The sequence below is a fragment of the Paroedura picta genome, chromosome 4, assembly GCF_049243985.1.
Source record: "Paroedura picta isolate Pp20150507F chromosome 4, Ppicta_v3.0, whole genome shotgun sequence".
NCBI classification, from domain to species: Eukaryota; Metazoa; Chordata; class Lepidosauria; order Squamata; family Gekkonidae; genus Paroedura; species Paroedura picta.
In genome coordinates this window covers 91,123,472-91,136,988 of record NC_135372.1, presented here as the reverse complement: position 1 = coordinate 91,136,988, position 13,517 = coordinate 91,123,472, and the positions used below count along the sequence as shown (strand labels likewise).

The 13,517-nt window shown below is 43.5% G+C and overlaps 1 protein-coding gene across 4 annotated transcripts in view; it reads left to right on the top strand.

Annotated features, from left to right (window-relative positions):
• MPL (MPL proto-oncogene, thrombopoietin receptor) overlaps window positions 1–12,141 on the top strand; it is a 28,022-nt gene extending 15,881 nt beyond the window's left edge. Inside the window, exons 1-8 of one of the 4 annotated variants that reach the window (XM_077334116.1) lie at window positions 2,684–3,811; window positions 5,749–5,878; window positions 7,196–7,386; window positions 7,573–7,715; window positions 9,296–9,455; window positions 9,630–9,717; window positions 9,900–9,990; window positions 10,143–12,141. In XM_077334116.1, the coding sequence (XP_077190231.1) occupies window positions 3,304–3,811; window positions 5,749–5,878; window positions 7,196–7,386; window positions 7,573–7,715; window positions 9,296–9,455; window positions 9,630–9,717; window positions 9,900–9,990; window positions 10,143–10,565 (1,734 nt within the window). In that variant the 5' untranslated portion in view covers window positions 2,684–3,303 and the 3' untranslated portion in view covers window positions 10,566–12,141. Of the gene's footprint in view, window positions 1–2,683; window positions 3,812–5,748; window positions 5,879–7,195; window positions 7,387–7,572; window positions 7,716–9,295; window positions 9,456–9,629; window positions 9,718–9,899; window positions 9,991–10,142 lie in introns of those variants that run through there. The other 3 variants (XM_077334113.1, XM_077334114.1, XM_077334115.1) reach the window with 3 other exon arrangements.
• Window positions 12,142–13,517: the final 1,376 nt, after the last annotated feature.

The window sequence follows — 13,517 nt, the reverse complement described above, 5'->3', positions numbered from 1 at the left end:
TTGAACTGTAGGTGATATGAAATACCTCTGCCAGAGCCCCTGGGGAGCCTCTGCCAGTCTAAGTAGACAAGATGGACTTGATGGATCAGGGGTCCCCAACCTAAGCCATGGTGCTTTGAGAACCAGGGATCAGCTGTGGAGGGGAAGGGGGTTGCTGTGTAGCATGGGGGGCTCACACAATTGTTCTCTCTCAGCACTTCCACATTGACACAGTGGCTTACAAATGAGAGGGGCATGGAGATCAGCAAGCAACACAGGGATGGAGCAAACAAACACCTTGCAACCCATTTGTTTGTTTGTTTATTCATATTAGTTTTTGTTAACCGCTGCTCCTAGATTGACTGGCTCGTGGCGGTTTACACTCAGTATAAAAACCAGCAAATTACAATAAAGTTGCAATAAGACCCTGGCAACAAGATCCCCTCACTGCCTCCCCCCCCCCCCATCCATACCCGGCAGCAACCCCTACCACTGCCCTAACCACTACCCCAGGGGGTACTACTTCCCAGATGTCCAGCAGAAGGCCTAAGCAGGGAGGGACCCGATCTTCTTGGCCTGGCCTCAACCAAATGCCTTTTAGTAGTAGAAGCAGAGACAACCAGTAAGCCGAAAATGAGTACACAAGAAAAGGTAGTTTTCAAGCTGACAATGGCAAAAACAATATAAACTCTTATAAGCAGAATGAGTTCCTAGGTACAACAGCCTCGTTTTTGTTTTTACTTCATCAGTGAACTGTAACAAAATCAAAATATATAATGTTCTCATGCAGACCTTATATAACATAACGAATATAACTACCTACTGGCAAACCTCAATCATTAAATATAAACTGTTTACCAGAAATAATTTCCTTAATGTTTCTCCTTCTCTTCCACGCAAAGATTGGTTTTTGTTCACATCCTTTAATGTGTGAGATAAGGTGCCAATGTTTTTTTAAAAACACTCTTTGCGTGGAAGAGAAGGAGACACATTAAGGAAATTATTCTGGTAAGCAGTTTATATTTAATGATCGAGGTTTGCCAGTAAGTAGTTATAAATATGGCTCATATCAAGCTTGTTAATTTAGGGAGGAAAAGAAAAGCAATACTATTCGTGTAAATGGCTTTGAAATTAAGCTTAATAGATTTATAAACTGCAATACATCCCAAGTTATCTACTTGATCAGATGCCCATGTTTTAAATTTTATGGGGGTATGTCTTTACGTCCTTTGAGGACACGTATCCTTGAACACGAGTCAAGATTAAAACATAGTGTCATAACAGCTCTCCTCACAAAACATTATGAGGAAATGAACCATTCATGGGATGATTTGAAATGCATAGCAATTGAACACATACAGGATCAGGGTTTAGGATGTTCCAATATTACTAGACTAGTAATCAAGCCCGCTGTATGATTAATACAGCGGGCGCTAGGCACTTACGTGGTCGTGGGCGCAGCGTGGTGGCGGGCTGTCGGCGGGGGCTCCGTCGGGCAGCGGGGCCTCCCCCGGGCGGCGGGCTTATGGCAGCGGTGGCAGGCTGAGGCGGGGGGGCTGCCCCGGGCGGCGGTCTTTGTTCAGCGGCGTCCTGATGCGGCGGGGGCTGCCCTGGGCGGCGGTCTTTCGGCCGCGTCAGGCCGGGAGCAACTGCGAGCCGCGCTGTGTGCGGCTCGCAGTTGCTGGGGCTGGGAATCAGAGGGACCAATCGTCAGGCACTTCGAGCCTGTCGATTGGTCCCTCCGATTGTCTGTCCTGAGGAAGGGTCCAATCCGGATCCTTCCTCATCACGGACACATCCCGCCTTAGAACCGCTTAACCATTTATTTAGTCCGTGGCGCCCGCGGCACCACGGGCGGTTTAAAGATGTCTTTTGTAGAAGGAAGCAGAAAGGATCTTTAAATTAAAAATGTTATAACCTAAATCATTTGTTGGACTTAACATGTTTTTAATAATGAGTTGGTCTGTTGTTTTATAAATATAGTGGATGGATGTCTAGAGGCTTTTGGGTCACTTATAAAATTCCCTAGAGGATGGTTACCTTGGTGGACCTTTGATACTAACAGACCCAAGATATATGTATAAAATACAAGGTATGAATATTTAGTATATGTTCTTTAATAATCTGCCTTTTTGATGTAAGAATTTTTAAATGTATATGTTTCCATATATAGGAAGTGTGTTGAAGACTGACTTTGTTAGTATCCTTGAAAAAAACAATTAAGAAATACTACACTAAATTTAAGGTAGAAAACAACTTTAGTTATATAAAAAATGACATTCTTTATGTTATATAAGGTCTGCATGAGAACATTATATATTTTGATTTTGTTACAGTTCACTGATGAAGTAAAAATGAAAACAAGGCTGTTGTACCTAGGACCTCGTTCTGTTTATAAGAGTTTATATTGTTTGAATCAAGTTTTTGCCATCCCTCTTCTTATCTACTCAACCAAATGCCTGGCAAAAGAGCTTCGTATTACAGGCCCTGTGGAAATATGATATCTCCATCAGGGCCCTCAGGTCTTCCGGAAACTCATTCCACCAGCTTTGGGCCAGGACTGAAAAGGCCCAGGCCCTGATCCAGGCCAGGCATGCCTCCCAGGGGCTGAGAACAGCCAATAGATTCAAACTCACAGAGCGAAGAGCTCTAAGGGGAGCATAAGGGCTTAGGCCATGGATGGCCTTAAAGGTAAGAACCAAAACCTTAAACCTGATCTGGAAGATAGCCGGTAACCAATGCAGTTGTAATTTCCGGGTCAGGGATAAGGGCAGGCCCACTTACAGCAAATTAAAGAAGTCTAATCTGAAAGCAACCGTTGCATGGATCACGGTGGTCAAGTGATATGGGGACAGGAAGGACACTAGTAGATTCACTTGATGCAGATAATAAAACGCGCCTTGGGCAACTTTAGTGAAAAATAAGAAAATTCTTGCAGTTGAACTTCAAGGTTTCACAAGAGAGCAAATAAGGCAATATGGCTCACTGTAATTGTACCAACTTAATTTATCATACATATAGATTAACTAATATGATTCAAATTAAAATATGGTTCCTGGATAACAAAAGCCTAAAGTGAAGTATCTGAACATACAAATTTTCTATATGATCATACAAATCTTCACTTCATTTATAGCTGCATTTCTTGCTATCTGTCATTGGGTGGGGGAGAAGACTGCCTTTGGAGTTTACTGCAGGAATTGCAGGCATCTTTATCTTTAACCACTCCTGCGGAGCGGATAAAATAATCGGTTAAGGGCACCTAAGGGCACCTAAGGAGGGCCCTGTTCGTGATGAGGAAGGGTGCCGATAGGCCCCTTCCTCATGACTGGCAATCGGAGGGCCCAATCAGCAGGCACGAAGCGCCTGCCGATTGGCCCCTCCGATTGTCAGTCCGGCGGCAAGGGACCAATTGCGAGCCACGCGCAGCGCAACTCGCGATTGGTCCCTTGCTGCCGGACTGACGATGGAGGCGCTTTGCGCCTCCCGATCCACCCCCCTCGATTCGCCTCCCCCGAGCCTTGCCGCTGCCATTCCTGTCCCCGCCGCCGAACAGGCCGCTCTTTGCAGCCCTCAGCATGCCGCTGCCCCACCACCCATCGCCCCGCAGCCACCTGCCGCCCCATGCTTCCCGACGCCTCCACGAGCCCGCCGCGCCTACAGACTCCCAGCTGCCACGCCGCGCTCAAACTCCCGCCTCCCAACCGGCCTCCGCCCGCAACGAGCCCCAACCCGTCTACACGCCACCTGAACCTCACCCGCCCACCCCGCCAGACCTGCGCCGACTGCCGCAGACCTGCGCCGACCGGCCGGCCGCCATACACACCCTCAGGTAGGCCGCGACCCACTGCTCCCCACTCACCCCCACTTCACCGCCTGTTCCCCGCCCGCCCTCTGAGTTGACTTCGCTGCCCCAAGACTGCCGCACCCGGCTAGCGCCCGCTGTCTAAATTACAGCGGGCTCTCTTTCTAGTAAAGTCATAAAGCCAGAGGGGCAGGGTGGGGCACAAAGCGGCAGATAATAATGCCCTTAGGAGACAGAGCGTGACATGATACCCACCTGGTAGAATGTGGATGGCTAGCAGTATCCATCAGAGGAGAGGGTATAAGCCTGCAGAACTTGGGGAGGACACATAAGAACGAAGCTGAGGGGAGTGGTCTGTGATACAGGGGTGAGTACTAAAGGTGGTGGGGTCAAGCACTATTTGGGTGGAGAGAGGAGTGCAAGACAGAGAGCCCATGTGGAAGAAGTGCCACTGGGGAGGTGAGGCGTGTGTAAACAGCTCCATTAAAACAGGAAATTGGACTGTTTCCTGGCATCCTGTAGTTCCCTGAGGCTGAGGGAAACACATGGAGTTGCAAGCCCTGCTGAGCCTTGTGCTGCGAACCCCACTATATATCCCAAGCAGGTCTTTCTTAGAATCCTATAAAGGTCTACACAGTAAGGCATACCATGGGGAAACCGTTTCTTAGGACCGCTTCCTAAGCAACTTGCCATTCTTTTATCAGAAATGTATGCTTCAGAAAACGTCATTATTTCAATAGATATTGTTGTGCCACAAATTAAAAGCCTTTTTTAAAAACTTAGAAGGGGAGGGCAGTGCACCCACTGGCCTCACTCTGCCTGCAGCATCAGGTAAAGGACTTCCATGCAAAGTCCACGCAATCTCAAAAGCAAGTTTACTGGTAGGGCCATGTAGATGATCACATAGAGCGTTGCCTAAATGAAAAGACACTAAAACTAGAGGTCAGCTCATTAGATGAGCTCATAACAAACAACATACATACTCAGAAGAACTGATTACCACAGGATTTGATAAGCCTCATAGTTACCAATGCTGACATGGCTAGTTTCAAAAGGCTGCTAGATAAACATAGAAGATAAACACTGTAATGGTTTTTAATTAAAATGATAACACATAAAAGTCCCTTGCTCAGGGTTTTACAAAATACTAAAATAATAAAATAATGAAAAATTATTGATAGTGATACCTTTAAGACCAACTAAGTTTAATTCTGGGTATAAGATTTCATGTGCATGTACACTTCATCAGAGTGTGCATGCAAACAAAAGTTTATACTGAGAATTAAACTTTGCTGGTCTTAAAGGTATCACTATCAATAATCTCTCATTATTTTATTGTGGCCACTGGACACAAACTTTGTTCTGTTGCTTCAGACCGACATAGCTACTCACCTGAATTGATTTCCTTGTTCATTGTTATCGTGTAGTAGTAGACCTGACTGCCATTGTAATCTGTATTCTCAGTTTCTTGAACCATTTATATGACTCAATAAAGGTCTCCATGTTTTATTTTAAATCCAATAATAGACCCATAAAAAGTTGTTTTGGAATACAAGGTATTTTAAAGGCAAATATATATGAAGCCCTGTTGCCAACGGCCATGCTCCTCCTCAGTATGCCAGCAGTACTGTTTCCTTACCAATCTGGAATGTGAACGTTTTGCATTAATGCCCATTTTTTCTCTCTCTGCTGTCATGAATTTACCTATGGAAATAAGATCCTTTAAAGGCAGGAGGAGTAATGTGATTATTGAGAAGGTGGGAAGATAAAATATCCATCTTGAGGAAAGAGCTGGGGCACCATCTGGGCAGACCCAAGGGTCAAAGTTTAGTGCCTCGAGTGACAGTTCCTGTTCATTTTGTGGTAGGGGAAATGGATGCCAAATAATAGCTAAAGCATTTGTTTGGCCTACATAGTGTATACACTGCTGTCTCACTCCTCATTCCACTTTCTCTTCTGGCCAGGAGAAATTGGCCTGCTCTGCTTCACTCCTGACTTGCACCAACTGCACTGCCAGTGGGACTGGGAACCCACAGAGCCTGGACCCTCTCACAGCATCTTGTACTGGGCAGAAAACAACAGCAGCAGCACAAGGTAACAGAAGGACAGGATGGCAGTTCAGTGCTCATAGACTGTTGCCATGCTTCCAACAACGCCAGACTAGCACACTGTGTCTCATGCAGAATGTAATACTAAGGCAGGAAAATCAGACATGAAACCAATTATAATCTCTCAGTGTAACCCACTCCACATGGTTACTGTGACAATGAAATGGGGAAGAAGCCACATACCTTTCCCCTTGAGGGCACCCTCAGAAAAAGGGCAGGATAAAAAACACGAGAGATCAGTTCTTTACCATCTCACCCTATCAAATATTTAGTCTCCCTTCATCGCCTAAATTCTCACATGCCTAGAATATGGAGGAAGTCTCCTTAGAGGTGAATTTTGTTTATTACAATGTTAGCTTCCCTTCAATGTCCCCCAACAGGCTTCTGATCTCTACAGAACAGTCATTCCCTTTACTGTTCTTTATTTTATTTATTTATTATATTTATATACCACCCACCCCTGTGGCTCAGAGCAGTTTACATAGAACGTAGAACAATATAAGGAACTTAGTTTTTCCTTAACATATAGATAACCACAGCAATAATAAGATTATTATTCATAAATGTAAAACAGGTAACAATAACAGTGCAAACAGGTACAGGGGATTTCTGGGAGGGAGGAAGCAGGGGCCCTGTAGATGTTGCTGGTTTCGCTCGGCCTCATCCAAATGACTAGCGGAAGAACTCCTTTTTTCAAGTTCTGTGGAATTGTTTTAACTCTGTCAAGGCCTTAATTTCCTCCAGGAGCTCATTCCACCAGGTAGGGACCAGGATAGAGAAGGCCCTGGCACTGGTTGAGGCTCTGGTTGAGGCCAGGCGGGCTTCTTTAGGACCAGGGATAATTAGTTAGTTGGTGGTGGCAGAGCATAAAGCTCTTTGAGGGGCATAGGAGGGAGGTGGTCCCTTAGGTACACTGGGCCCTGACCCTCCTAAGAAAAGTGAAATTAACCCTTTCTTTTCCCAGATGATTGGTCAGACCCATTCTCAGCTAGGGTTGCCAAATTTTGAAATGGTCCCTAACTGCTATGTGAGCAAATATCAGGAAATTCTAAATTCTACTCATTAATCCCTTATTAAAGTGATATGACATCCGCCCCCATCCAGTTGGCATGCTTACTTCCAACAGCCCCATTCTCAAACTGCCATGGTTTAGGCAGCTAGTTTGCTTGAGCCCTTATTGTCAAGGGTAAGCATGGAAGTGTTCTGACAAACCCTCACTATGTCTGAATTCTGTTACAAGGGGCATTTTCAGCAGAATGAGAGTATGTTTATATAGTCTCTCCTTCTTTACCTGTTCCTTTAGAACACAAACCTGGCATAAATGTGAGGAGGAGGAGGAAGACAGAGTTAAGTCTCATTATCATACAAGTTTCCACATCTGTACCTTCCAGCCTAGCAACGGCAGTTACATCTCTGTCCTGGTAATCGTCACACAGGGACAGTCCCAGAAAGAGGTGAATTACTTCAAGGAACCATTTGACTTGCACCGAGTGGGTAGGCATCTCCAGCATTTCTAGATCATATCCCCACAGGAAGGGTGGGACGGGAGTGACTTAGATTGTCCTGGGTGGGTTAGGCATCAGAAGAACAAGCACAAGGTGCTGTTTGCCTAGTATAGCACCTTTGCTATTAAATCAAGCTAAGTTGCTTTGACAAACATGTATCTCCTTCTGGTTACAGTGCTCACTGCCCCACCAAGGATCCTGCAACCAAATGTGAGGAAAGGGATACTAAAGCTGGAATGGGTCACACCCCTGGAGGCATTAGCAGAGCACATGGTATATCAGATACAGTATGCTGTGCAAGACAGCCTGAAGTGGAAGGTAATATTTAGGTAGAAGAGGAACACATGAGAAAACATTAGGAAACATTAATGGGGTTCTATAAAGCACAAACAGAAGCCAAGTGTTCCCAGGAAAATGTACATAAGAATATGTCAAGTATAGAAAGTCTTCTCCACAGCTGGTCAGAAGCATCAGCTGTACAGACAGGAGGGAGACTAGCACAAGGTGAAAGGGTATGTTTTGTGTTGTAGGAAGATGCACCCAATCCCTAAAACATTGTGCTCATGTGTCTTGAGGTATGCAAGACTGAACCCACAGAAAGCAAGGCCAACCAAGAAAATGATACATCAGTCCTATGTAGCCCTTCAGTCTATCTCAAGAGGTAACTGGTATCTAACTAGAGATTTAACTAGAGAGCTAGCACTAAGTACAGTGCTGACTTTTGATCAAATGACTTGGTAAGAGCTGCTACAGGGTTCTGAGTTTACCCAGCTCTTCTGGATCTGGTAGTCAAATACTAGGATGTTTACCTAATAATTTGATGCTGCCTTTTCTTACACATTCCAGACTCGTCTTTCCAATGTAAACTCTGGATCCCTAAGGCACTCATCCAAATTACTGACGTTTAATTATCCTTTCCAACTATAGAATATTTAGCCCCTGCCAATGCCACCTGAGGGCTCTGATTCAGGTATAACTCATAAAAATTAGCTTCTGTACACAAAACAGCTGCACAAGTGGAAACTCACTCGGTGCCTAATTGCACCTTAATATACCTGGGCCAGTTAAGTACCTTCCGCTATCCTTGGCATTTTCAAAATTGTCAATTTACATGAGCTAACAACAATCCAGAAGATAGACTGGGATGGGGGGGGTGGGGCGCTAAAGCTGAAGAATATTGACCTTCCTACATTGATTCGAGACAATCCCCATTTTCACAAATGATCCAGGCTGTTAAATCATTCTCCACAACTAACTTTCTTACATATTTCTTTGTTGTCCCTCTGTTCGAACCATGAATTCTTCCCATCTAGGATATCAGCCTTTTTTTCTGTTATGATTTATTCTGGGACCAAAGTTGCTGGGGTTCAACTCTATAATGTTTATTTCTTGAATGTATATGCTGGTCAGAAGTTCCTCATTTGAGACAAATCATCTTGAGAGGTTCCTGTGTTTCCTAGCTTGTTGGTTTGCTATGGCTCAAAATCAATTTGAACCGAGTTTTGAATCTTTGAACACATACTTCACTATAGTGTAAAGTGGCAAGACCCTGGTGATCTAGAAAACTGGCCTGCTATAAGTCCTGTCCCAAATTTCATGCCTTCTGTGAACTCACATGATGGTTTTGGCCAAACCATTCTCTCTCACATCTGCCATATGTGGATAATACTGACAGTACTGTAGGTTATTCTTCATTAGTTCAGGAACTAACTAGGAAAAGATGGAGGAAAGCAAAATTGTATTTTACTTGGGGTGACAAAATACCTTGTCATGGCCTTCTGTCAACCTTATTATTCACACAGAGCAAAGCCACTTCAGGGTGGTAATCCTAGTTTTCTATTGTGAATTCTAGGAATTGAAAAAGTACAGCACACCTAATGAGACCATTCTCTGTGTAGGTGTTGCATGTGCAGTATTCAACGAACTGTGAAATCCTGGATCTGGACACTGGCAGTCACTACTGCCTACAGTTGCGTACTAGGCCAGATGGACAGAAGTACCAGGGGTCTTGGAGTGCCTGGTCAAATGCTGAATGCATTGAAATCCCACCTGGATCAGGTAAGTGATCACCAAGAACAGAAACAGGAACTATAAAGATTGGAAGTCTCGGGAGGAGGTAGTTGGCAGCTTGCCGTTGACAAGGAATTCAAGCAAGGCTGAATTCTAGAGACAGACATTCATAAAACATCTAGCATAACTCTGCCAGTGTCTCACTCTTTATCTCTGCCTTAGGTTCAACTGGCTTGAGTGTAGCAATCACACTGTTGTTCTGTGCTGGACTTGTGCTGGGCCTGGGCTGCACTTGCCTTTCCACATACAGGTAACTGAGGCTTGACCTGACTAACACAAAGCCCATCTCCACTACTTAAAACTCTTGCTTGGGAGAAGCCACAAACAGAGGAGGTGATATTTCATGATAAACACAGATTTGTTAGGGAGCAAAAAGTCTCATTAGTGAGGTCAACCTAGTTCCTTTGAGTTTACATTGTTTTCATTGTTAAGCAGCGTGAAACAAAAACTCTGGCCACCAATCCCAGACCTTCAGCATGTCCTGGATGGATTCTTTGAGGATAACAGCAAACAAGATCAGCAGGTGAGGCCTTTCTCTTCCATACAAGAGCCAAGTGTGGTGTAGTGGTTAAGATTTTGATTTAGGACCTAAACTCTACTCCCAAGTAACCTGGAGTGGAAAAGGAGCCCTGAGGCATTTCTGTGTTTCTGATGCTGTAGCCTTTTCCCTCCCAGGTGAATGCTTTCTTCTGCGACAAGACTTTGGAGAATCCACCTTTGACTTGCCCACTGGAAGTCCTGTCTGAGATATCCCTGGATGTAAGAAGCTATGGCCCTTTTCCAGATGCAATAGAGCAGATGGAATGGGGTAATCAGCTTTCGTCCTACCAGCACTACATGGTGCTGAGTCCTAGGGGTACCCAAAAGAGCATTCAGGAAAATGAATATTTTGATGGCACACTGGATGGGTCTGACACATTCCCCATGCCCTTGGAACATGGTTCACATACTGCTTCAGATTCTAAGGTCCACCTTAGTTCTTTCACTTTGTGCAGCGTTTTACCTTCCCCCAGTGAAAGGGAAAGTGCAGAAGTTTCTGGGGAACAATCCACATCTCCCACTCATATCTCAAACCAGTCTTACCTGCTGATGGGCTGAGCATGCTCATCAAAGGGCAGCACAAAGAAACTGGATTAAATATATTAATAGGAATTCTGAGCTAGAACCTGATAGAATAGCAAGAGACAGCAATGGATTTGCCTAAAGCTGGAACATGTCTAAAAAGCAGTGCCATCTAGTAGATATGTCAATGAGCATAAGAATACAAAAATATATTAAGATTGCTTAGCCCTAATGGATGGGATGGGCAACCTTGCAGAAATCATAGATCTCACAGCTCTATATTTGATCTCATTTTAAGCTACACTATCTACAACCGTTATACTATCTACAACTGAGGAATCACTGGAATTCCCTGTACCACGACTGGATACTGGCATGTAGCTACATACAAATGCAACATTATTTGAGCAATGAAACTTTATGTTATTCAGATTAAATATACCAATTGCAGTCCATTCAAATGAATGATTTTAGCTTCAGGATTAAACTCAGCCCAAACTGTTTATGTACTGTATGGACTTGTAGGTGTCCATATGTCACCATATGTCCCCCCCCCCCACCTGTGCCACAGCACTTCTGCAACTCTTATACAGTTGATTGTTCTTTTTAAAAATAGTAAGGAACTGAATGCGCATTTAAGAGAAGTAACAAGACACGTCAGTATCAGGAAGTGAATGGCAAGCTTGAGACAAGAACAGAAGGGCAAGACTGACAGTACTAGAATCACCGGTATGTGTGAATATCTTTAACATAGTGAAGACAGAAGAGCAAGTCAACAACACAAGAGGCAAAGATACATCAAGTGATGCATTCGTACATGCCACATATTTCTGTAGCTCCTTGTCTAGATGTCAACCAGGAAATTGTGCTGGTGCCATGTAAAATACCATGTTCACAACTGCAATAGCTCTGTTTCAGGAAATTTGGAAGAAAGCCTGAGACATCATAAGACGATGGCTTCCACTGAAGTGGGAGGTGGGTTTGCTATGAAGCCAGATAGTAGCTAGAAAAACTATAAGCATATTCAATACGCAAGCTGACCTAGTGGACCATTAACCTTGTAAATAGTTTTAGAACATGTCTATAGGACTAGGCAGAATGTTACAGCAGAAATGGAAATAAGTAAAGGACACATAAAAAAGCAGGAAATTGAGAGGGTAGTGGGAAAGTATGCAGAATGGGAGAAAAAAATTATCCAGGATCCATTTCTCAGCAGCTTTTCCTAACAAGATGGACTTGTGTTTCTTGTGAATAATCTTTCCCTGTACATAGCCTTTACAATTTGTGCTATTGATTTGTAAATAAAGATGTGATAGACTGTATTAGGATTCCCCCCCCCCCAATTTATCAATTAAAATATTTATAACCCATATTTTACAGTCCCCTTTGACTAATAATCTGGCTGCATAATTTGAGAGCGGCAACAGTTTCCATTCCAAGTTTTTTCAAAGGACACCCCATAGTGTGTGTTAGAGCAGTCTAATCAAGACCATGTATCACCACGTCCAGATCCTTGCCTTATAAAAAAGGAAGCAACTGGCAAATCAGTTTTAATTGGTTTAATTTATTACACATACATATGTGCCAATAAAAAAACTGATAAGTCCTAGAGCCATTGTCTCATATTGGAAAATCTGAGTGAATCAAGACCTGAAGAAAGTAATAATTATGATTGACTTAAGTCTAACCAGCAGCGTCTATAAAAGTATAATTTAATTTAAAGCAGAACAGCATGCATCCTTTCCTTTTCTTCCAGAGGTACTTTGGTATGCCAGTAGTCTATGCCACTCCAAGCCTTCCTAACATTGTATGAAGACCAATGTGACAAAGCGATAGCATGTCAGATGAGAGGTTCAAATTCTTACTGAACTTTATTAAATCGGTTATTTTCTTAGTTTAACCCATCTTACAAGGTTGTTGATAGAGTAAAGTGGAGGGGGAATCTTGTATGCAACCATGTGGTCCTTAGAAAAAATCCAGGAGACAGATGCAAGGGGCATTCTTGTTTCTCATTAAGAATCCTTTCTATGATTTCTACTAGATTCATAAGGGCCAAAACAGAGACAGAAACCCCTAGGGATAGTGTTTTAGAGGCACTACTTGAAGAATCCACGAGATCTACACAGGATCTGTTGTTTCCCCAGCTGAATGTGGAGCCAAGTGAATTTTGTCTCTGTTATGTGAAAAGCCAGTATATAGTAAGGATCAGTTTACAAATTCTCCCATAACTTCAAAGATTGCTCCTGTTGATAAAACATAGTGAAAGTGAGTGACTATCTAATAAGCATCAAGTAGAACTATATCTAGTGAAGAGGCAAGGCTAGGATGAGAGCCAGTATGGTTTAGTGGTTGTGAGCAGCAGACTCTAATCTGGAAAAGTGGGTTTGATTTCCCTCTCCTCCATGCAAAGCCTGCTGGGTCACCTTGAGCCAGTCACAGTCCTCTCAGAACTTTCTTCACCTTATCCACCTCACAAGGTTACTGTTGTGAGGAGACAGATTCAAGTGGGTAGCTATGTTGGTCAGAAGCAGCAGGACAAAGTTTGAGTCCAGTGGCACCTTTATCTGTATCTGATGAAGTATGCATGCACATGAAAGCTTACACCTTGAATTAAACTTTGTTGACCTTAAAGGTTCCACTGGACTCAAACTTTGTTGTTTTAAGGAGAGGAAGGCAATTATAAGCTGCTCTGTCATCTTAGGGTAGAGAAAAACTAGATATAAAAACCCACTCTTCTTCAGTGAACTCACTTACTGTGAGTAAGAAAATGAAGCCTCGGCAAGCCACCACAGCTCAGACCACCCAGATGTCTATGTCCTCTCAAAGACAATATCAATTGGCTCAACAATCCCTCTCACGGTAATTATAAAATAAAATTCATATACTGTTTCCCAAATTTGCCCCCTAACTGCAGAAACCCATATCCACAGATAGGGGGCACATTTCCCCCTGGGTTTTCAGAAAAATCCAAAAAGTTTTTAAAAATAC